Source organism: Harpia harpyja, chromosome 18, assembly GCF_026419915.1.
Source record: "Harpia harpyja isolate bHarHar1 chromosome 18, bHarHar1 primary haplotype, whole genome shotgun sequence".
NCBI classification, from domain to species: domain Eukaryota; kingdom Metazoa; phylum Chordata; class Aves; order Accipitriformes; family Accipitridae; genus Harpia; species Harpia harpyja.
In genome coordinates, this window is record NC_068957.1 from 2,270,745 (window position 1) to 2,295,594 (window position 24,850).

General features: G+C 44.7%; 1 protein-coding gene and 1 long non-coding RNA gene across 13 annotated transcripts in view; one reads left to right on the top strand and one right to left on the bottom strand.

The window, feature by feature from the left end:
• Nucleotides 1-17,100, top strand: part of ARHGEF9 (Cdc42 guanine nucleotide exchange factor 9) — a 227,929-nt gene extending 210,829 nt beyond the window's left edge. For 8 of the 11 annotated variants that reach the window (XM_052813731.1, XM_052813741.1, XM_052813737.1 and 5 more), the window contains 3 exons: nt 1,398-1,641; nt 2,355-2,423; nt 13,139-13,387. In XM_052813731.1, coding sequence (XP_052669691.1) covers nt 1,398-1,641; nt 2,355-2,423; nt 13,139-13,320 — 495 coding nt within the window. In that variant the 3' untranslated portion in view covers nt 13,321-13,387. Of the gene's footprint in view, nt 1-1,397; nt 1,642-2,354; nt 2,424-11,717; nt 13,388-15,730 lie in introns of those variants that run through there. The other 3 variants (XM_052813732.1, XM_052813733.1, XM_052813735.1) reach the window with 3 other exon arrangements.
• Nucleotides 1-24,850, bottom strand: part of LOC128153874 (uncharacterized) — a 43,906-nt gene that overhangs the window by 3,938 nt on the left and 15,118 nt on the right. The window contains exons 3-5 of one of the 2 annotated variants that reach the window (XR_008239127.1): nt 23,210-23,346; nt 18,248-18,376; nt 545-629 (exon numbers count right to left, since the gene is read on the bottom strand). This is a non-coding gene — a long non-coding RNA (uncharacterized LOC128153874). Of the gene's footprint in view, nt 1-544; nt 630-18,247; nt 18,377-23,209; nt 23,347-24,850 lie in introns of those variants that run through there. The other variant, XR_008239126.1, reaches the window with a different exon arrangement.

Below are 24,850 nucleotides of genomic sequence, written 5' to 3' on the forward strand. Positions count from 1 at the left end.
TGACATAGCATTTATCTTTAGGGCACTCTCAAAAATAAAAAAATATTTAAGTTAATTTAATACACCTAAATATTGGCTTTTGAGAGTGGGTAGAGGTAGGAAATCTTGATTGTGTGTTGCTAAATTTGGCTTTTTAAATATGTATGCCTTGTAACTTGAATCACCTTATGTGGTCATGACTATATAATTAACATTCTGTTTTCTGATGATCATTTTTTGTTATCTGTTCCTATGAAGACATAGAGATGTGGGGCCAATGCTCCTCTTACACCAGTATAAATCAGGAATAGTTCTAGTAAAGGCAGTACAAAATTTGATGGGCAAAGCCAAAATAAGTATGAAGAGGGTAAGGAGGAAGACAGGAAATTACCTGGTTTTTACTACAGTTTATCAGCATCCACAATTTCACATCTATGATTGAGCAGTTGACACAATAGATCTCAAAACACTTTTTTTTAGTGCCAGCTCCACCTACCGCTGTCTCCCAGCTGCTGTGAATGCGCGACCTCTGTGGTTTGGCAGGGGTGATCATAGTGGCCGATACGCAGCATGGCTGCTGCCGGCACGGAGCAGAGGTTGCGCTGGGCATGTCAAACAGCCACAGAGCTGCGGGTGTTCCCATATGAGTTCTGAAAAATTAATAACGAAGACTATTTTACTTTTTCCTTCCCAATGTAGAGGAATGAGCTGTTGCTGAAAAACAAGGGGCGGGAATAATCGGCTTAGAAAGGAGATGAGGATGAACAGGTTTGGTTGTAAACATCAAGGAGGGAAAAAGAAAAAATTTAAGCTGGATCAAGAGGTTAAATCCAGGGCATAATGGGACAGAGGTAGGTGAGGAGTTCTTTGAACTGAGAATCAGGGTGATTTTCTCAGCAATGAGTTGTGTATGAACGGGAAATGGGTTCCAAGAAGGGGCAGGGACCCATCTCCCCTGACTCTGAGAATGTGTTTGAAAAACAGAGGTCTGCACTACCCAGTCTGCACTGCCAAACATGCCCAAGCTGATTTCTCAAGATTTATGCTTCTACACAGCCGCGTTTGCAGCACAGGAATCCCATCAGGCCAGTGGCCCGTATTTTCCAGCTTCTCATCTTACGGAACAGAGCTTCCCATCATGGAAAATGATGGAAGTATGTTACCTACTCAAAGGCATTTCTTCATGCCCACAAGCAAAATTTTGCAGCATGCGGATTTGTATTTCGTTCTTTTATGCCTATGATCTACCCTATTTGTTTAGCCAGCAACAAACGTATTCACAGCAGATGAGGCTTGAAGAACCTGACCAGGTTTCACCATTACTTCTTACTTCTCTTCAGCCCTCCCATGAATTCCCTGCTGAGTTCAAGCTCTGTAAGTATGTTACGATCAACCCATCTCTCCCCTTCTCTCTGTAGGATCTGATACGAAGAGATATTCTATATTACAAAGGTCGCATAGACATGGATAAATATGAAGTGGTGGATATAGAAGACGGGAGAGATGATGACTTCAATGTCAGCATGAAGAATGCCTTCAAACTTCATAACAAGGAAACTGAGGAAATGCACTTATTCTTTGCCAAGAAACTAGAGGAGAAGTTACGATGGCTTAGAGCTTTCAGAGAAGAAAGGAAGATGGTAAAAGAAGATGAAAAGATAGGTGAGGAATATGAAATGAATCTGAAAGGAGATTGTTGGTAATCCTTAATTTAGCCCCAACTGTTGGAGAAGCCCACATTTTGTTTTGTAGTAGAATTACAGTTCAACCTTGTTCAAATGTCCTTGGTTGCTCTCATAGTCATAAATAGGTCTCTTTCCAATTCAGTTACTGTTATTTTTGGCCCTCAATAAACAAATTCTGCCCATAGCTTCAAGCCTGGACCTCTGTGGGTATTGTGGGAGAAGGCAGTCTTTGGCCATCTGACTTCAGAGTCTCCTGGCCGCATTATTTCTGCTCTGGTTAAGCATGTCTCATGCAGGGTAGGAGGGCAGCAAAGTCAATGACTTACCAGCCGTGCCCTTCCCTCAGCATCAGCCCATAAATTGACTGTAACCAATGTCCATTCAGGCTCAGTTTGTGTTGCTCAGCTGTAAAGCACTGGGCATATTTATGATACTGTATAAATAATAATGGGTCTAATCTTACTTTTCATACAGCCCCTGCACAAGTGAGATTATAAAGAGGCCTGTCCTTTCAAGGAAGATTTGCTTTTCAGTAAAATACCTGCCTGTACACACAGCTTACTGGGTGATGCTTTGCCACCTAGGGCGTTCTGTGTTTGCAAACAGTGCAGAACATTCCCCCCTCCCCAAAAGAAAAAGAGGCTTTGTAAGCAATCTTCTGAATTGTGTTTGCCGTGTTCCCTTTTTCAGGCTTTGAAATTTCTGAAAATCAAAAGCGGCAAGCGGCAATGACAGTAAAGAAAGTCAGTAAGCAAAAAGGTAACCGGCAACATGCACTGTGCCTGGTGATGTGAGGGTGGAGCGGGCTGGGCTGAATCCTGCTGGGTTAGGATCCAGCATCCCCCTTGAATTTCCCCCTCCCCTTTCTCTTTTTTTATAAAATACCGTTTGTGCTTTGTATCCTTTCTTAATGTATCTGTGGGCCAAATTAATCTCTGGTCTAATGTGGTTGAAGCCAGTGGAATTTCACCAGAGATGAATTTGATCTCGTGTCTCCAGTCTGATGTCCAGAAGCTGTCCCTGGGGGCAGAAATCTCAGTTGTTTATCTCAGGCTGAAATGGGAGTGAGTGCGGAGGTATGTAGGGGTTCTGCTGATTCCCAAAGTCTCCCGTTAGCAAAGAAAGACAGATGGCTAAAATACTGGAGATGGTGAGGGATCTACCCCTTTCCTGCTTTTGGAAAGGGGACACTCATGTTTCCTGGCACTACCTATAACTTTTTAAGGACAGCACAGTAGCATCAGCTGTAGGACATAAAGTATCTTAGTAAAGACATTCTATCTCTCTAATGTCAGATTCATTTTCCCACCCAGGTAGGCTACAGCCAACTAATAAATGCCATGCTAGATATTATACAGAGTCTCAACTGGCGAAACAGCCAGCGTTAATTATCTCTCGCAATAACTCTTGCAGCTACAGGTTTTGAAATACTAAATACAGAGGGAAAGTCAGAGGGGCCATTTTTCAAGTTTTCCAAAGCTTCACAAAGTCATAGACATATCGATTCATTACCAAAGTACCACAGCACAACTAAGCCTATAAATGGGTTTTGAGAGAACTCATCACTTCTTGGCTATAGTTAGTTCCAGGCAGATTTGTCCCTGCTCTGTACAGACATTGGGGTGGTTTTTGGAAAAATTGAAGGAGCTCTTTGCTTTCTGCCTCACCTGTTTGTTGTATACTGGCTTTGCTGGTCCAGTAGTGGTTTGCTAGGCCAACTGTAAACTCCTTGGTTTGCTGTGTCTCTCCATTGTCATTAGTCTTCTCCTCTCTACTAACTTCCTATGTTGTCTTCTGAGATGTTCTCTAAAAACTCTCCTGGCCAGATTTTCTAAGCTCAAAGTAGGCACACACCCAAAATTGGGCCCACGGACGTGTATCTTACACAATGTACGTGTAGTTCAGGCAGTAGCGGACGCTATCACGAGCTCGGTTTTGCAGATTCACCCCTCACCACCAGCATGCTTGTCCCTCAGCACGGAAGCAACCACGGAGATTATGGCAACTGGAAAAAGAGAATCTGACTTGCATGATGGCCATGACAAAAACAGTTTAAATTATTGTTTGCTGTTCAGTTAATTATATTATTAATTAATTAAGGTATTAATTAATTAATAATTGTACTGTTCAGTTATTAAGTGACAGTTCAAAGGTGCCTGAGCATGCCTACCAGTATTCCCACTTAAATCACTGGACTTGCATCCCGACAAATATAATATGCCTAACTGTACTTATTTCTTACACAGCAATTGCTCTCTTGTTTTCTTTCTTTCTCTTTCTCTCTCTTTCTCTCTGAGATGAAAAAGGAGGGGCTATTATCTTAGACATCTCTGACTATAAAATTAATCAGCTCCTAAAACAACAGTCAGCATTTCTTTTATGAAGAATGAGCTTATGCTATAACACTGGCAGTTCTTTTTATGAGATGAAGTCCTCGAGTCAGACAGAAATTCAGTCAGACCCCAAGCATCAAGTTAAGCGAAGCCTGGTTGTTTTACTTAAGACACGAAATCTGAAAAACAACAAATAGGGTCATTAAATTAGTAGCTCTGCTTCTTTTGTCCTACATTGCAGTAATCATAGCCCAGTCTCAGATTAATTAAATTAAGTACCGGCACTGAATGTTTTGCTGAAAACTCTTTAGTTTTCTTACTCTGTGGTTTGTCTTGTGCCCAAGACCCAAAGAGATGCGTGAGGCTGCCGGAGCAGGGAGCTGGTGGCATTGCTCAGAAGGGGGAGGTAGGAGAAAATTCCTGAGAGTTGGCTAGCTAAAAGTGACTGATTTTTTTAATCTTGCCATGCGCATTTTACATATATTGCCAACAAATTTTTTGCCAAAGACCTTGGCAGGCACCTGGGGCTGTGTTGCTGAGGCTGAGGTGCAGCCCTTGAGGCTGGGAGCGGGCAGACAGGTGTGCCAGTGCCAGGAGGTTGCCTCCTGCAGGCACCGTGCGCTGCCTTTGCCCTCCCCGCACAGCCTCCCACAGCACGACAGTAGAATTGGAAGGGGCTTTAAGTTGGTTCTGAAGCATCATTTATGCGTGGAAAGTAGTGAAGCCCTTTAGGAGTGGGAATAGTTCCACTGCAAATTTATGGACTTTGCAGGACAGGTCTCAGTGGCTACAGCAGGGCTTGACAGCTCAACCGCTCGACCTGACATGTCGAGAGCCCTGCTCCCCGGTCAGTGGATGCCTATTACAGACTTGTTTCTAGATTATCTCAGTTGTTCCCTCCACCTCTTAAATGGGAAACCATGGTAATTTCCCTGTCACAGAATACTTAAGGAAGAGAGAAAAGCCGTGAAGGAAGTGAAATGGAAAATGCAATCAACTTTGTTAGAGGTGAAGCAGAAAAACATTTTTCAAATAGCATAAACCACGGCTTATTTCGTGCAGTGTTGTACCACACCTCCCAGAAGTATTACTCTGGAGCTGGCTGGTGTGCATTTGAAAAGGAAGCATTTAAACCACTGCTCGCTGCAGCAGACGAGGGAGAGATCAGCTGATAGCAGGGGAAGAAACCTTAAAACTCAGCTTTTTAAACTAGTGGAAACTTTATCCAGGTTATTAAGAGAGAACACAACTCTCAGTGTTTTGAGAAGTTTTTGATCCCAAAATGAGGGTCATCCGTGGGGCAGAAGTCAGCCCCCTCTGGAAGCAACCCCTTCCTAATGCTCACATCTGTGCAGAAATGCGTGCACACATGCAGTGCCAGGCTTCCCTCCAAATCAATTTAATGATGCGCAAGGTCAGATTTCAGCAATATACTAGGATTTGCACTACTTATTGGATTGGACAAAACGTAATGATATTAGACCAGGTGCCTTAAGACAGCATTAAACCAATTTTTGGCCGCCTTTAAGTCCATTAGACATAAAGTAAATGGGTAGTGTTGGCTCTGCACTTTACCAACAGATAGAGAAAAGGGCTGTTTGTTGTTGTTTTTTTTTCTTTTTGCATTGATTGTTCAAGATTTTTCCTCTTGGTTACTGCCCTTTAGCTTCTTTCGATGTCAGTGTGGTAACTGGGAATAGAATTCAGTGTGGTGTCTCCTAGAAATAGTAAAGTAACAGAGAAATTTATTTGTCTTGACTTACAAAAACAACAAAAAACCCCACAGCCCTTTTTAAGCTACAGCCATTCAGTGTGCAACTTTTCTGCAGGTACGTCCAGGTACCACTGAGGACTTTCGCTGCCTGCACTGACACCGCAACATTAAGATAGCATCCAGTTGCACTTCCAAAATTGTGCTCATTGTTGACTAAAGCAGTGGAAACAAGTCTAAAGTTCCCTTAAAAATGGATCCTTTGTGGATCTCCAGTCCATCCTTAACATAGACACAGGATTATCCAGGGTACTTCTTCCAAGTGTCTGAAAACAGAATGCTCCTTTAGTGCCTCTGTCCATCGAGGGCTTCTGTTCTGCTGGCCACTTTTAATCTCCCCTCTAAAGATTAGTGTTTGCAGCTTTCAGAAACATTCAGTTACTTTTCTGATCCCCAGCTTTGTCCACAACTGTCCCCATGCAGGACAGCGTGTACATGTAAGGGATTTTTGCTTATGTTCCTGGAAGCTGTCAGTCAGGGGGATTAGAGGTTCCAGTGCCTGGGAAGGGGACCCCATTCTTAACGCACCCTTTCCCACTAATGTTTCCATTTTGGAAAATGAAATGTCTGTTCAAATTTGAAGAAGTGATCTTAGGGTTTCCCACCCCAGGAGAGCTCTTCAGACCCATGCTATGAGCCAGCTCCTTTGTGCCCTTCTCTCTATCCTGTGTATTCTCCTCTGCACTGTGCCACAGCTTCACCAAAGCAGATGCCCTCCGCCCAGACAAGTCTTTAGCCTGGTGATCTGGGACTTGCGGAAGGAGGGAAACCTATATTCAATCACATCACACCCTGAGCTTAGAAGGATGCTGTCATTAAATCTGCCCCTAAATACTCAGCTAGGCAAACCTAGCAGGGGTTAAATCAACAGCTGGCATGAACTGCTTTGGCCTGCAGTAAAGCACCCTCTGAATCACTGAATTTTGCTGCTAATTTCTTCCTTTCTGATCACTTGAGCTCACGGTGAACTATGTCATAAAAACCCTGACCCAAACACCCAACAGCTTTTCTCTGACTTCTCACACTTCTGCACTTCAAGTTCTCCCCCAGCAAGTCTGCATAGCAAAACGAGATGACTGCATGTTAGCATACTTGTGCTGGCTTCATCCAGCTGGCGCGGACAGGTCTTACCAGGTAACAGAGTCTGTAGGTACCTCCTGTCGTTCTCCTGAGTGTTTAAGCCTATTTTATTGCATCTTTGTTGCTAACAAGATTGACGTGGCCCTGACATGTTTCCCTATCCTACTCACACATGTAGGCACAGCCTCGGGGGGATTGAAGGAGACCAAGCAACACATAGACTAACCACTTTAAACAGAGGGGCATTTGCATTTTCAGATAATCAGGGTCACTTCCCTTTTTTCACAGAGCTTCCCCCAGTGAAAGAATGGAGCTAATCATGTTCTCGGTGGTATTTCCCCACAGATTCAGAGAAATCACAGAGCTTATCCCATTGCTTGTAAAATACAGACCCTACCCAAAACCTCCAAAAGGCAGGTGTCGTACAGTGCCCATCTGCGGCTCGCCCAAGCACTTCGTGCTTTGGGTGCGCAAGCACTGGTCTCGTTGATGATAGTGTAGATAGATGGCTTCTCACTCAAGGCATTAGTAACCCAGCTGGAGTCAGTAGTATCATCTGACATGCAGTCAGATATACAAGCTGAGGCAAATCATGAATAAATTCTTGGCTGGGAGACCTCTAAGGATGGTACCGGTGACTCGGCAACAGGCACATGCTTCTGAGCAAATTCTCCAGGGGATTTTTGTGGTGAGATGTGAAACGGACCTCTTGGGTTTTCCACTGGCCCTCACGTGAAGAGCCAAGATGTTGACATCAGGGTCATACTGAGATTCCAGCTGAAATAAGTTTGTCAGCCGAGATACTCCTGCACTTTCAGTTTGGTGAGGTATTTTAGGTAAGTGGCAGTGTTGCTACCCAGAAGAGGCTGCATTTCAGGGCAGCGATGGATGAACTGATCTCTTCCTACCCATGAAACCGATGGAGCGGTCTTTGCTATCCATGTACAGAATGCTGGAGGAGAGGGAGGCTATATAAATACAAGATGGGATAAATTAGTTTTCACCTGGCTTTGATTGATAAAGCCCTAGTATCATTTATTCCATCTAGCTTTTGCTTATCACATGAGGAGTCGTTATCTTAATGTCTAGTCTAATGACATCAGGTTGCAGTAACAGACTTGATAAATAGACTCAGGAAGGTCAAGTTCCCTCAGTATTTGTAGATAGTGTGGCTGGCTGTGGAATAGCCAGGACACAAGATGACTGTTTTCTTCCGTTGCATTTCTCAAGCTGCAGTTAGCTCTTTTCCCACCCTCTTCCTCCAAAACAGAGAAGTTAGGCTAGTGGTTAGAAAAGGGAGCTAAGGCATGTTCTCCTCACCGGTACCATCCCTGGTAATACCTGCCTCTGCCAGGCCATCGAGTAAAATCCCCGGCTGTGTAAAGAGCCATGGCTAATGGACCACTTAAATTCCTCTTGAGTTGGGCGAGTATGACAAAATTGGAGTTGGGTACTTTAGCATGGAAGTGTAAATCAGTGAAGTCCACAGCTGCCCAGGACTGCCTTCGGAGGCAGACGTTTCCTGTTCACAGCTGCCATCCACACCTCTTGCTGTAAAAACTAGGTCTGCAATCAGAGAGCAGAACTAATATCAGACACAGCATAGTTTGCCAACTCTAAACAAAAGAGCAACCAAGGGAATAGTGGTCAAGTGCTTTGAGATCCTCTGTTGAAATGTGCTGAAGAAAGGCAAAGCTCTGTACCTGTTCAGCCATTACTGCTTCTTATTTCTGTAACTTAAACTTGTTGCTATTGCAGGAGTAATTAACCGTACAACAATTAGCATTCTTGAGGTATGTTCCCGGCTACCCCACGTTGTGTATGGGTTACAATATTCAGAAGGAAACTGAATTTATGGGATTTTTGAGCATGGCTCCTGAAGGATGCAAGTTGGCTCAGCTACTATTGAGATCACAGGTACATGAAAGGCTCCTTAGCGCAGAGCACTGCTTCTTCTCCTACCAGCAGCCTCCACTCGGCCAGTAGAGAAAGCAGGTGTTGATATTTTATTGTCTCCCACTCAACTCTGGCTAATGAACAGCATGGTATCTAGACAGCTAGGTAGAAGAAAAGCCTATGAAATAGCTCCTGGTCAAAGTAAAAGCTAAAATCTTAGATGCTGAGGATGGAATAAACAGCTTGTAAGGCAAGTTTCCATGGTTATATATAGGCAAATCTCAGTGTATTCTGTGTATGTTTTGTATTAACTCTGGAAAGGTGCAGTGTTAATGTAGCTGTCCTGCTATATTATAACTGGGTCTGTCTGCACGTGTCCATGTGGATTGCTTGTGAGTTAATAGCATGCTCCTAAATCTTCAAGTGCTACCGAAGTTGTGTTATAACCTCAAATAGAAGAGAGGCTTTGAAAAAAAGAACGAGAAGGGAAAAAAGCAACAGTTTTAAATCTTTGTGTTTTCTTCTGAGCTGAGAAATCCGAAAGATTCCAAGTGACGTTGCCCAGTACTAAAAAAAGACATGATTTCAACTGACAGCGCAGCATCTCTCTTTACCAGTTTTGTCTAGCCAAATTATAAACCCTGGAGTTTTCTTTTTCTCATTCTGAACAGATTTCCACAACCCCCACCCTGCTGAACGATCTTGCTATGCAGCTGCAGCCTTTATATTCTGCTACAGTGCAGAATTATGCATGAACCAGCAGAAGGAGCTCCAAGTCTGGTCATTGGTGCATAGCTGCTTTCTTACGCCTTGGACAGGCAGCGCAGCAGCTGTGTCTAGAAATCATTACGTACCTATCGATTCTTTCCCTTTGCGCTATGAATGCTGTTCGCCAAGCAGCCCAAAATTGCATTGGAAAAGAGCTTTGCTCATTTCTTTCTGTTGAATTGCAGTGGAGTTATGGCTTTGCATATAAAAAAAAATTCCCTCGAGACAATTCTGCACAACAGCCCCGCATTCTGGTAAGGGAGCAAACCACTTCAGTGCAGAATAGAAAAAAACCAACCTGTCATACTTTTTCCCAAAATTGCTCTTTCTCAGGATTTGAAGATGTGCAGATTAGGTGAATCTCCCTCCCTGCCCCCAATTCCTGTGTTCCACCTTGTCAAGAACATGGGTATGTTCAAAAAACAAAAAAAGCCATTCTTGGGGCACCTCAAGCTATTGCAAAGTGCTGTATCACAGTTTCACAAGAAAATGTATTCTTACGGAATTATCAGCCTGACTTGCCAGAGCACAAATGTTTTTATCTGCATGCCCACAAACACACAGTAATTATGCATGCCATTGAGATCTGCAGTTTTGATCATTTAGGCCATGGAGGCCATTTGATAAATATGATAAATATGCAAACCTTCGGCTGCTTATTCAAGTAGAACCAGCCAGGAGCTTTTGACGTTCATCCAGCTTAGATGTTAATGCCCATAGCCTAGATCCTCAAGCAGGGCCATGCATACAACTTTGAGAATATGGGTCTAAGCTTCTTTACTGAGGGAAGTGGCAGTGTGTGCATGGGTATGTTTCAAGCAAGGATAGACATTTTTTAGGAGTTTGGACCAAAAAAGGCTATTTGGGGAGAGAACTGAATGGGGCTTGCTAGTGATCTGGCCAGGGGAGTCTGCCTTTTTCTCTTTTGGAGAAGACAGACTATGGATTACATTCTTTGCAGTGTAACTCCATCAATGTCAGTGGACTTCAGCCAGACTGTCTTTTCTCTACTTCTTCAGCCTTCCAAGTGCATAACAATTTGCTGATGCAGGAGATTTCTTAGCATTTCTGTATCATGATTAAAATACATTAGTTTACCCTTCACAAATTGGTTTAGAGACAATAAAGACCTCAGCCCAGCTCAGCATGGCGGACCAGATGCATCATAAGGCTGACTGCTACTGTGCAGCCACAGGATGCAAAAAACATTGGGCCATGTCATTAAAGCAATGTGGTTTTAAGGTCTTCCAAAGCTAGAAACAATTGCTGTATGTCCCTTAGTAGCAGCTTTAGATTCACAGCTCTTTTGTGTTGTAGAACGTTAGTAATCTTGGTGGCACAAGGACTATTTGCCGTTGACATAATTCCTGGTCCTTTGGGTCAGTCAAAGATCCAAACCACGTACCAGACAGAAGAAGATCTATTTCCCAACGCTAGCCATGTAAGGTACCTGTACCAGATCCTAACCTTCCCACAGATCCTAAAATTCCTCACCAGTGTCTGCTGGGAGAAGTGGCCAAGGCACTAAAGGGGCTGGTTGCCTCCAAGAGAATGTCTACACTCTTGTATGGGTTCAGGGCTAGAGTTTGCCCTCCAGAGCAGACTCTGCAGTTGGTTACACTGTCCAGGTTGTTCTTTTCAAATAAGTTTGAAATATTAACTGTGATGAATTTGTTAAAGGTTAAGAAGTATGAATCACGGAGCGGTTTTTGTCCACCGTAAGGAAAGATGTTGGTTACTCCCTACAGTGGACAGAGAGCTGCATGATTTGATGGTATTTGCTGTAAAGAAGGAGGAATCAGTTAGACATAGTCAAGATGATATCTCCATTTGGTTTGAACCTTTTGAGGATTTTAACAACCCTTGATTGGTAAATTCTATAGCAAGGGGAAGCGAATTAATTTTCTTTTCTAAAGCCATACTAAAGCCTTAGCTTTGTATCTAAAAGAGGTCCTGAATTATAATGCGGCAACGTATAAAAGTTGTCTGATGAGCTCCGTGAGTGCACTTTGTGAGGCTTTTTCCTTTGTCTGTAAGTACCCGACTGTGTGCAGCCTTCCTGTGCCCCGGCCAGCCAGCGCTGGTCCCACAAAGCATGTGTTTGTGTGTGGATAGGAACCGCTAACTGAATGCAAAGAGTCGCATTTCTTTTACACACGTTGCTGTGGTACCTGGGTGCTAATCACCGTATTTTGCCTTCTCTAGCACCTTCCCAGCCGAGGATCTCAAAGTGTTTTACAAACATTAATTAATTTAGCTTCACAACCCTCCTGTGAGGTAGGTGGGTGATGCCATCCCGCTTTCCAGATGAGGACACTGATCTACTTGGGTAGAGTCGCCTCGCTCCTGCGGTTAAAACCAGGGGAGGCAATGGCCTCGAGATGGCCCTTGCGAAGCCTGCCACCCGTCATGCAGCCGGGGCTGCCCTCCCCGCAGAAGGAAGAGCAGTTCTGCATGCAGCAGAGGGGATCCAGAGATGGCCAGAGCTTACAGCAACCTGCTTCAGAGCCCTGCTCCTCTCTCCTTCCTGCCCTTCTCTGGAGTTGTGGTTTCCAGCCGATCACGCTACCCTGAGGCTGAAGGAGGGATTATCCCTCATCAGTGGTGTTGTGGGGAAGGAAATACAGAAGTAGCTATATTACTCTTCCCTGTAGTCTACGCTTCGGTGGTTGGTGACTTGCCTCCCTTCTGTTCCACCTCCATTCACCCAGAGCTGCCCTTTCTACACCGTCCTTTACAACAGGTTGCGTAGGTCCCAGCTTGCTGAAGCCCCCCCTTTCCCTGGGAAAGCTGTAAGGGCAGCATCCCTCACCCCGTTCCTGCACAGGAGCTGTGACTCACGTATGTGGCAATTATGCGTCTAGAACCTGAAAGCGTAGCCTTGCCAGTCCATCCATTGCTACCAGTTTGGATTGAGCAGAATCAGCCTTTCCTGCATTGTGTGCAGCCGTTTTTGGCTGAAACCAGACTGGTAGATTTAAAACGAACCCTATGGAAAAGTCCTACAAACTTTCCTAAAGAAAATAATGAGTTGCCCTTTGTATAGGTAGAATAGCGCTGAAGCAGCGCGGGTCCCTGCAGCGTAGCGCTTCCTCCAAAGCAGCTCTGCTCCATTCTGGCGCAGGAACCGGTGACAAGTGGTCCTCGGGGTCACGCTGCTCAGGGCTGGTCACCGGGGCATGTTGGGGCAAAACCGCTTTCCGAGCGTAGCTGGGAGGGAGGGTGAAAACGAGCTTGGCAACAGCAAGCGTTAAATTCGCGAGCGGGCTGAATGATGCGGTTGTCTGCCTGCGTCTGACCAGATTGATACTGCATATGGCCTGGCCGTGCTTGTGCCTCGTTAAGTCACGCAGGACTTTTCCATGAGGGCAGGCAAAACTCTGCCAGTACCAAAGTAATGGATCTTTTCCAAATCTTCAACTCGTGGTCTAGTGTAGGTAGCCTCTGAGCTGAAAGTTTAGGCAGCTGCTGCGTTCCTCCATAGATTTGCCATCTCTAGCACGTCTCCCTGGTGTTTGGGACCCTGGTTATTAAGTGATAAGAAGCGATAGCATGACGAAGAAAGACTATTGACCCAATTGCACTTTGACTGATCTGTTTCTTTTTCCCCCCAATCATCGATGCAGGTGTGAGCTACTCCAAGTCGGTTCCTCCAGCCTACCCACCACCCCAGGATCCATTAAATCAGGGACAATACATGGTGACAGATGGCATATCCCAGTCCCAGGTCTTCGAGTTCACCGAACCCAGACGCAGCCAGGCACCATTCTGGCAAAACTTCAGCAGGTTAACACCATTCAAAAAATAATACCTAGAGAGATGGAGAATTTTAACTTAAAAGAACTAAAATTTAAAAATAAAAATAAATAAAATTATATTTATAGATGGACCTTTTTTCGGAGAAGCACTGTTGCAACTAAATATATATACATATATATATATACACACAAACATTTTAAAAATAATAATATATATACATATATGTATATATATAGAAGGACCAAAAACTTTTTTTGTTGTTTTTGGGAAGCAATCTGCTACTAGATACTAGGAAGCACCAATGATTTCTAACCATGTGACCTATTTTATTTTATTCCATTGGTCGGACATCTTTTTTTTTTCCTTTTCTTCTTCATTTTCATTCAAGTCATCATTGGCATCCCAGAATGCTTTCTCGCTTGTGTGAATTCGTCATCGAAGTTCCTCATGGACTACATTGGTGTATATTTTATTTGATTTTATTTATGGGGGGGTTGTTTGTTTTTTGGAGTGCCGGGAGATCTCTGCTCCCTCTCCCTCCCTCTCCGTCCCTTCCTTGGCTGTCCCTGGAGTTACCATTTCAACGAAGAGCATCGACCCTTTCCCCGTCCCCGTCCTGCATTCTCTGGTCTGACTCGTGCCTGTCTGGATGTGCTCCCTTGTGCACCATGCTCTGCTGCGCAGTATTTCTCTGGCTTTAACTGTTTTGTTGTGGGCAGGTGAAAACAAGCAGAAGGGGTATCAGCTCTTTAGGAAGTGAGAGATGGGTTTTCCTCAGTTAATTTTTTGCAGTTTTTTAAGCACTGTCTTTTTCTCAATTCAGTGTGATTTGTTCACACTCGGAGTAAGACTGAGAAAAGAATATCAGGGGCTTTGATTTCTTTTGCATTTAGTTTTATTTCTGTGGGATTATCTTTGATTTATTTTCTTTTTAAGCTGAGACACGACTCTGAAAAGCCCACTCCTATCTTTGTTTTCCATGCAAAGATAAAAGCTTAAAAACTGACGGCTTCATGCCCTCCATTCCAGCTAGAGGAAAATTGGCTATTAGGCTCCAACAAATGGCCAGTTTTCCTTCTTCAGGAACTAAGGTCCCATCCTGTTGGCCACGCTCACGCCTGCACAGTACTGCATTAATGAACCACTAATTGCCATTTACAGGAGCAATGATCCCAAAAGTGAGGACCATGACTGCACTCACTGCCTGCTCTACTCTCTTGCATACCAGATCCCCGGCCTCGCTTGGGACCGACCTCCCAAGCAGAACGTGAGCTGCCGGTAGTGACCCCTTAGCGGAAGGATCATTGCCTAAGTAATTGGAAGTATTTACCTGATATTTAATGCACCCGAGCTGCAGAGGAGTTGAGAACTGCCTTTCAGGAAAGATAGGGATGTGACCTGAGAAGTTTAGCCGTATGACCGTGATTGCGTGACCTAATCTAAATCGGTGATCAGTTCAATCTAAACAGCATCAATGGTTGGGCAGAGGTGTATCAGTGTCAGTGGGCTCTGGAGTGATTAGCTAAGCTCTCCAGGTCTCTTTCTCTCTCTTTTTCTCCCTCTGGAGATTCATAGCTCTATTTTCAAAGACACTTCCTACAATTTCAGCCTTAAGTACATTTGTTTGCAAGCGCGAAAGCTTATGTTTAAGCTTGTAAAACAAATCATTGTGCACTAGGATGATTTTTTTTTTCCTAGGGCAAATGAGACTGTTTAACCAGATTTAGAAGATGAACTTAAAAACTTCGCAGAGCTATTCTGCAAGCTCCTTTGAAAATGTGGGATGAAGTGATTGATCACGGTATTTATCATTTTCTTTTGAATCTGATACACCACAGAAGCACCCCAGGCCAACATGTTTTTTTCTCCCCTAGGAAATACAAGTGAGTGGGAAGAGCAGAGAGTGTGATTTCATTATTTTGATGGAGCCTGTTTTATTTCAGGGCATATTGCAAGGCAGTGGCTATATTTTTTATTGAAGTACAAAAATAATGTCAGCACTTTTTAGTAATCTAGAAATGATCGATAAACAGCAAAGCCGGATGAGTGTTTTGGAGAGGAAGAGTGGCCCCTCTGTGATAGGCAGCTGCGAAACACTGGGAATTCCAAATAGGAAGCAACCCAATTTTATATCAGAAATTATTTTTATGCTCTTTTGTATCTTTGCATTTTTATGGTCAGATTTTAATATTGAATATGTAGCAAATATTATTTTGTTTCTTTAACAGAATGGGTATTTAAAGAAGTGAATGAGATGGGTTCTCAGAAGTTAACTGAAATGTTTTACTATTTCTGAATGGCTGGAGAGATGCAGAGAGAGAGAGAGAGAAAGAGAGAGATTACAGACTGTTGTCAACATGATGAAAATTTCACTTATTCCTTTGCCTTTTTAATTGCTTAGGGAAAAAAAGTAACAAGCACATTAGTTAAGCCTGTTCATTTACTGTTTTGTGCCTCAGAGAGTGAGAATGAGACATCCATAATTTTTATGAGAAGATGCTTCCTAAATATTCAGCACTAGGAAAAAAGAAACACCACCGCCACACCATTATTTGCATCATAAATCAAGACTCGCTTGATCTGACAAGGCCACTTGTTGGACTCGCAGCTTCTTTCTTAAATGGAAAGCCAAAACAAACTAGCATTGCTCGTGCTTGCCGAAGCCAGGCGGCAGGCAAAGCAGATGCAGGCGTTTGTTCCAGAGGGAAGAGGGGCTGGCTCTCAGGCAATGGCATTCAAGAAAGCTCTTCCCCTCCATAAATTGCCAAGGTGCTGCAAGAGATGGAGCATTATCACAAAGAAGAACCAGCACTGGGTCCCACTTTCACTACCTACTGTGGCTTTCCCAATAGGGAGCAGGGTTGGGCTGCCTCATGTGTCTGAACGCGCTGGAAGCAGCGTAGATGCAATCAGCCTGGGGTGATTTTGACCGAGCATCTGATACAGACTTTCATTTCAATGCCAGACAGGAGGAACCCACTTACCATTCCATATGCAGAAACAAGAGAGTTGTAACAAACTTACATGTTTACGGTATTTCTCTGTCTGAATCTATATATATATATAAAAAAATAAAAATACCCTCTTCCCTAGGTAAATGACATGCATTACCCCTTGACCTAGACACTAGAACAGAGGATCTAAATTCAAGACTTTCGCCTCCCCACCCTCTCCAAAAAGATCAAACAAGAACCAACCTAGGTGCATCTAACAGTTGTAAATAGAAAATAATACATAGAGAAATATATTTGAAATTTGTTTCAGTTTCTGGATGGTCACTGGCCATCCGTTGCAATGTTATTGATAGTACACTGTGGTGCTTTGGGTTTCTGGTTTTGTTCTCTTTATGCTCTGTCATCTTTTCATTGCAGCTACATTTCAGGGAACATGTATATTTAGTAGCTATTGTAAGTTCTGCATGGCATCACCAAGCTTATTTTTCCTTAAGAAGAAAAGAAGAGTCTGTAGGAGTTTAAAGGCACTATGACGACAGGGACTTGTAGCAGAGAATTTAAAAAAAAAAAAAAAAGGTTTTTAAAATTCTAGTTTGAAGCCAAATACTGATATTTTAGTGCTTTTGGGGTTTTAACAGTAAGAGCAAAAAAAAAAAAAAAAAAAAAAAAAGGATTTTGGTAACCCAGCTGATCCGCACTTGCCAGTTTTATTATTTTGTTTATATTGGACTGTTTGACCCTGTCAAACAAGTGTCAAAGTTGTGTGTATAAAACAAAAAAGTGTTTAAAAAAGTGTTGTAAAGACACTGAGCCTTATGAAAATATTTATGGAATTAAATAAAAAGAAGTGAAAAGGCATCTGAAGGCATTTTAAATCATTTTCCTCAGAGCGGTCTCACTCTTTTTCCCAAAGGCTGAGCACAAATTGCTGGGGTGGGGCTCCAGCTTGTCAGCAAAGCAGACACTAAGACATTCCTGTGTAACCAAAAAATAGGTTTGTTCTGGAAATATCCCACCTCCCCCTTGCTTTGTGTCCTCCATCTGAACTGAGTGACATGATTAATGAGTAACTGGAGGTTCAACGCTGACAAAATACCACCTTGCAAGTGCTGGCTGGGGTTGCTCTAAGTGGAGCTCGGATCAAGTCTTGTGCGAAACATGGTTTTAAAATGCTTTCTGTTACTGAACTTTGCTCAGCTCCAACCCAAACTTGAAGACAGCCGAATTCTCCAAACAGACATCTAATCACAAATACGTTGTGAGCAACGTAAGGAGGATTTCAGAGCATGTGGAAGTAGGGCAGGGGGTGGGTTTTCGAGGGGAGGGAACCTGTCCACACGCTGCTCCGCTGCAGAGGGCTGAACCCGAGGAGAGGAGCAGGTTCCTGCCCTGGTTTTCCCTTGACCGGGAGGGAGCAAGTGCCCACAGACAGAAGGAACCCTGAAAGGCAAAGCGCTCTCTCCAGAAACCCAGCGGCATTTCGCAGGTAAGACAGTTGAGTCATGTATTTCGAGATAGCCCAAAAATACAGTTACAACCAGGAGAACTGGGGTTACCGCACCATGGCATCCAGACCCGGCAGCGGTCGGGAGCGATGCCTGTCGTCATGTGGAGAAACACAGAGGCACACGTACCAAGTTGCCATAAATAATTGCAGCCAAAGAAAGAGCTGCGTTTTCAGTAATGACACTGACTTTCTGCTCTTTCCTGTCTGTCCTGCGGGTGCCTGTCTGGGTGAGTGACAGCCAGTTTGCTGGCACCCGGACTGACCCCATCTTCAGCCCACACATAGTAGGAAACCAGTCAGACAAGGGAATAAAAAAATGCAAAAATCAAAGCAGCTCTGCTGTGGGAGAAAGAGAGGGAGGCAGGACAGAGGCAAAGCTGCGAGCATGAAGGCTTCTCCAGGGCCAGAGTTTGAGCAGGTTCAGGAGCAGGCTCACCCAGCCCTCGAACATCACAGCTTCACATTTGCCTACTGCTTGAGCAACACCCCAAGCCAAGCTTTTTTCTCTTGCTTACATTATTGCTTGCAATGAAGAGGACGTTGGTGCCATGCCAGGGTTCACCTGTCCAAATGATCCTGTTTCTCTGGTGGCGCGTAACTGAAGTCGCTTGGGAGGATTGGCAGAGCGCCGTTTCCAAAGCATGCTGCTGGGGAAAGCAGACGCAAAATGCAGTTACATATAAAACCTCCCATTAAAGAACATCTCTCCTACCCACGCTGCCATCTTTGCAGGCCAAAAAAGTTGTTTGCCAGAATTTCATGCACTCCCCTCCAAGTTTGCAAATGTGAGCTGTGGGGAAGAAGGGGGGGTTTGGTCAGGGAGAGTACGAGCTGTACGCATTGCCCAAGATGTGTAACATACCAAAAAAAAGCCCTGACAAAGAGGGAATGGGGAAGAAACCCGATCACCCAGCATGTGTGTTGGGAGCAAGAGCACCACCAAAGCTTACTCAGAAGCAATAAATAACCTCCATGCCCCTGCAACGCGCTCCCACCCCGGCTTGCTTTCCTGGTGGTGGGCAGAGAGGAGAGCACTCCATGGCCAGGAATGCCGCTGCAGCCTGTAGTTGATAGTTAGCTTATGTATGTCATTTAGTGACAGTATTCGTTTGTTTTTAGCTTTCTCCAGCCACCCAGCATTCAGCCAGCTACTGTGAGCTGTGGTTGCATAAAACAAAAACAAAAACCAAAGAAACCCAGTTAAAAATTCATTTGTCTTGCGGGGTGCTAGGTATGTTAGGCTGTATTTCTGGGTAACAGACCAAACTGACCCTCGGAGGCAGCAGCAGGGGCACACCAGGACAGATGCGACCAGCTGATCTCTGAGACCTTGATGCAGAAATTCACAGAAGTGCATGCCTAAAAGTCCACCATTTTGCACCAAAGCTTTTACTACCTACATGTCAAAGTACAGAATTCAGTCTCAGAATGAATGATGATTAGTAGGGAAATGACTTAAAATGAACATCTACATGGATTCTGCCTGGTTTGATGCTCTGTCATGCTACTTCGCCTGCCTGCGCAGCTACTGAGCTGTGTGGCTGAGGGCACGTTCCTGTGCAAAATACGTGGGAATGCCATGTAGAGCTGGCTGCCTCCATGGGCACAGTCAGGCCCCAGCTCCGCTTGGGAACTGTAATAGAATGAGTAAAGCTTTTAGGCTGATATGTTTGTGAGGAGACAGGAATGTTGTATGAATGACTTCGTATGTCAAAGCCATCTCTGTTTTATCTGTGTATATATCCATGGTATTACAGCCAAGCTTTTGCTTTTTAAGGAATCAGACTTTCAATCTGACTGATGGTGTGGGATTACAGATCCCAATCTACTCCAAACAGTAAATTTTCTTGTTATTCTGTAGCTAAGAAGCAGCACCAGGCTTTGCACTAAGTACAGTAGCGGGTCAGCATCCTCCAAAGCATGTAATGCACCATCTGTGCTGGGTTTATAAAGAACAAACTGGAATTGCATGTTGCTGGGGATGCAGCGGGAATAACTGGCATTTTTGAGAGCGTTTCTAAGCACTGTCCACCGAGGGTTTCGCAATCCTTTGCTGCTAGGGAAGGACGCTAGCTGTTTAACTGCAAATACGATCTCCCCAAAACTGCAGGTACAAATTGTAAAACTGTGTTTATTTGTCTGAATCTCTTACCTTTGCTATGGAAATGAGAGACATGGTATTTCTTAAATGCTTTTAATGTTCACCTCCTTTTTTTTCCAGCTCTCTCAAGGCAAAAATGCATCCTGGTGAAGATTTGCACCTTCTCATTTCAGAGCCACAGTAATTTGTTACCTCTTGCAGGTTTGCCAGGGTCTCTGTGCTCAGCCCTTTCCACAGGCCGGGCCGGGCAGCAGCAATGGCTCAAAAATGTTTCCCCGTTCCAAGACCCCCTCCCCAGTGCCCATTTCCAAACCTTCCTCCAGCAACTCCCTGTCGACACACCAGCCAAAGCCAGTCTGGTGGCATGTGCGTTTTCTGAGGGACATGGAGCACTTTCCTCTTCTTTCAGTACTGGTTACAGCAGCAACAAAAAAAAAAACTTCAAGACAGGAACACTGTGGTTCTTTTATTTTTCATTTAGGAGCACATATAAAAAAGTTAAACCCTTGCAGAAGCACTTGCTTCATAAAGAAAACATCAGAGCTTGAAAAAGTGCTCTGGTCTGGGGCATCTTGTCAAGCATGTGTCACCGCTGCCTACCTCTGCAGCTCACAGCTGGGGAGAAGAGTTGGTAATTGCATTTTGAGCGGAGATGAGGGCTGTGCGCACACAGGGCTTCGTACACATGCGCTTTCTTGCCCTGTTGCTATAATAGCAGAAAGCTGTAAAGTATGCAGTTAGAGCCTATCTGGCTTTTGTACCCATTCTACAGCTGAAGGGGAACAGACACACATTTTTGCTAGGATCTAGGTTTTTCAGGATAAACCATGGTACTAAATTGTCTTGTAAATAACCTCTGAGAATTCAGGCTCCAAGAGACTCAGTGGTATCTTCCTGGCTGGTCCTGGAAGTCAGTGGAAGTTAACTTCAGAAGAGAAGTTTTAGTCTCTTTTTTTCATCTGAAGAAGCATTAAGAGGATATATTGGTATGTTTGCTTCTCTTTTTAGCTCGCTTTTACAAAAGCTGTGAAGCTTTTATTCATGAAGCAGCTACTCAGAGGGTGTGTATGTGTGCATTCAAGCCTTTGCAAGTTCACAGGAAATCAGAAAGTAGGTGGCCCTTGCCCACAGCACGGTTTGCCCTGGGCGGTGATGCCAAACAAGTAACAGCCATCATCCATGCCAGCAGGGCCAGGGCTCCTCTTACCTATACAACAGCCACCCAGTGTCTCCTTTGAATCAGTGGGATTTTTCCCTAGAACTGTGTAACTGAGGCTTAAAAAAAACCAACCAACCAACCAACCAAACAAAAAAACCAAACCAAAAACATTCCAGACTGTTTTCTGAACTGGTATAAATTGGAAAAACCCCAGTGATCCACCACAGGCTTATTACAGGTGTAACTGAAAGCAGTACTTGATCCAAGGGTTTAGTGACTGGATTGATCCAGACTGGAAATGCTTGGAAATAGTTTAGCTCAGCCACTTAAGAGGAAGTACCTCTTCCTCCTAAAGACAGTGATTTTTAAGGCAGGTTTTATATTGGCTGGGTTGATACTGTATCACATTCACTGCAAAACACTGCAGAAGTGTGAAGAGAGCAGCAGGTTTGAACAAATAAGTCATTTACAGAGGTGGAAGTCACTGCTGTCATTATCTATCTCAGAACGTCCTTTGTCACTGGCTATTTCTTCATCCTGAGCAAGAGCTGGTCTGCCTAGATGAATGGTCTGAGCAGAGCTTTGTTGAGCCGTATTGCCCAGGTTGTTCTAATGTCAATTTGACACTGGCTGACCTGGACATTTGATAGCTTTTCCACCATCAATCACTCCTGTGCAGCCCAGGCCGCAGGGTTTTTTTGAGTCAAAGGTATTTTAGCACGTCTTAAAGTGGAATTGCTTTCCATGTATTTGTGCTATCACACTAGTTCCTTGTTTTCTGGAATCTGGATAAATGCAAAGAAGTGCCATTTGCTGTATTTTAACTCCCCAGCAGCCAGACCAGTGCTTTTCCTGTGCCATAAACGCACAGCCTTCCAGCACGCTCGGTCCCCATCCAAACCTCAGCTGACATGAAAGTGTGCAGTTTTTAGAGCCTCACAGGCCCAAATCCAGCAAAGGACAAGACAGGCAAATTGCACTAATAGTGCAATTGTAAAAAAAATCTGTCGCTGCCTTATCCGACCTAAAACACACCATTTGTATTTCGCAATTTATTTTTCAGTTTGGCTGGAGCCAAGCTCTGTTGTGTTGGTGTCCATGGCCAGCTGCGGAGGGCCCTCACACTCCCAGGGGACACCCAAATGACACAAAAGCCTGTGGCAGCCACCAAAAGCCCTACTCCAGCAGGCAAAAGCACTGGTGCCCGTTACGTGGGTGGGTGCTGTGTGTACGCACAAGGTGGGTCAGGAAGAGGGAGGGTTCTCTCGTCCTGTCAAGGGGAGCTGTAACCATGCTGCCACCTGCCTTAACAAAGCCCTTATCCTACAGGCTGGTTTTTGAGGGCATATGTGACCAACGCACTGATTTCCTCAAAGTTTCACTCCCCCACAGATACAGGGCAGCAAGAGAGGAGTCCCTGGCCAGCCCTGCTGCTGCGGTGGTTTCACGCTATACAAAGGAAATCCAGAGTCTTTGGACCAGGAAAAGAAAATAGGAGCAAATACAATAAATACTCATAGCTGTGGTGAGAGCCGAGACGGGTGACGTGGTCTCTGGTTCTGCTCCCAGGACGGTTTGTGCCCGTTCTCTAAGGACTGTGAGTGTGCAGGCTCCCCAGAAAGCCACCGCGTTTGGTCCTGCCGAATCGCCGCCTGAAGGCATCTGCTGTTTGCCGGTGACAGTAAAGGTGACTGCAAAGGTGATGCTAAGTGGCCTTTGACATGCAAGGTACGTATCCTGCCTGCAGCACCTGCCCCAGCCTGGATTCCGGCTGCGGTACTCGCAGCCTGCTTGTCAGGTGCGGGCAGGATCGCCGGGGGCAAAAGGAAACGGATGGAGAAAAGCAAGAAATTTTTGTATGCCGCAGGGAAGGGGCTGACTAACGGCATGTGGCCTGCCTGCTGCAGGCAGCGCCGGCTGTGCGTGCTGCCGGCTGGCTGCGGAGGCGAGCGCGCAGCCAAATTGCTCAAGGATGTGTCATGCTGTTGTTATCGGTGTTGCTAGCGCAGTTACACGGGCCTTATTTTTACTGCCTGGATGTACCATTAAACAAAAGTTTGATTTTGTTGCCTGATTACAGATCAGTGGTTTCAGCCTCGCACATAATTTAGTGCTACCCAGGGGCTCCATTAATGACATCCCTCGAGAGGGAGAAGTTGTTTGTTGTGTGTGGATATGATGTGGTTTTATGCTGGAGCGGGTGGTAACAACACTTACCTGGCAAAAGGAAAGAGGCAGTTGGGTTTTCCCATCCACTTCTTGCACCTTGGGCATGCTGACCCTGCGGATTTACCAACACATGGGAAACCGGACTGCAGAATTTGAGGTAGCAGAGACTGTGTTCATGTTGTCTCCTGGGGGGGTGAAAAAGAAATCAGAGCACATACCCAAGAAGCAGCACCCACCAAAGCCCACATTCATTGTTAAAGTGTTCCTTCACACTCCCCAGACAGACCCATTTTGAGTTAGAGACTAGAAGCAGGATCAGGACCTAACGGGGATGTTTTACCGTTCAGGAATAACAGGTCCCCAAAAAGCCAGAGATAACAACCCTGGGGGAGAGCAATGTGGAAACTGCTCAGCCCTGGTTTTTGCCCTGACTCTGTAATTCTTTTGGCTTTTCATGAAAAGGCATGTTAGTAATACCCAGTCATGTAGAGGGTTAAAGGCCATACTTATCCTGCACCAAACACAAACAAAAAGCTTTTGCTGGAAGAGAAAGGCTGATATAAACTGCTGTAGAAATGCCAGTTTGAATTCCACTCCCCTCCGGTTATAATTCCTGTGCTATTCCCAGGCTGGAGGATGAGAAATTCAGGGAGGGCAGCAGAAAAAGGGCATTGCCTTCAGTGATAGGCATTATTTATATTATATTTATATTATTATAGGCATTATATATACCTGCCAGGATCTGTTCACTTGGATCTGCTGTACGGCCACTGCCAGGTGTGCAAAGAGTTTGAAGACCAACAGAAATATTGTGATGGGCTATCTTTGTGCCAATGGAAACAGATGGTTTAAATAAATAACCATGTCTCTACAGTGTTTCTATCCAAACACTGCAGTGGAGCCCCTTCAAGTGAAACTAAGCATAAAAAAAAACAGCTAGCAAAGCCGACTGCAGTTACTGTCCCTGTCCGGTCTAGCAGAGCGCTCAGAGCAAACAGCAGGCAGATTGCAGGCTAAGTGGACTGTAAAAAGACTTAGCAAATGAAGGCAATATTAATGACATAGTAACGCTTGCCTAAGTAAAATATATTGATTTTTTTTTTTAATTTTTAAATTGTTCCTCTTGACTTATGGCTCATATCAACTTAAAGCTGCTCGAAGAAGCATTGTTATGATTTGGCTCCCAAGAATAGAGTTCAGTGCTAAAGCTAGTGAATGATTAGACTGGAAGACTAAGGTGGTGGGAAGAGGGTGCTGTATTAGGGGACATCATTTCAAGCATACCAGTGTAAGACATTTTGGCAGTATTTGAAAGGAACAGAAAAGTTGAGGGCTTACAAAATGAACAAAGCCAGTACTGATCAAAGGGAATCCCGTGCAGAGACCACAGTGTCTGCTGTAGCAATCGCAGGCGCCGGGGACCCTGCGCAGCACAGGCGAAAGCCTCTTTATGCCTCGTGAACACCTGCCTCTTACCGCCTGGCTGGATGCTCCTAAGGGCCACCCCAAACTGCCACAGGGGACATTGGCAACACCACCACCCCTCTCTGAAGAAGCAGTAAGCATTTCTAGCCGGATGGTCCTGGAGAGACTGACACACAGCTGGCCCCAAAGAGCAGCCCATGTGTTAACCGTGTGTTCCCAGCCCATCCTGGGTGACCCTGTGGCCAGCCCCGTCCCTTGGCCAGC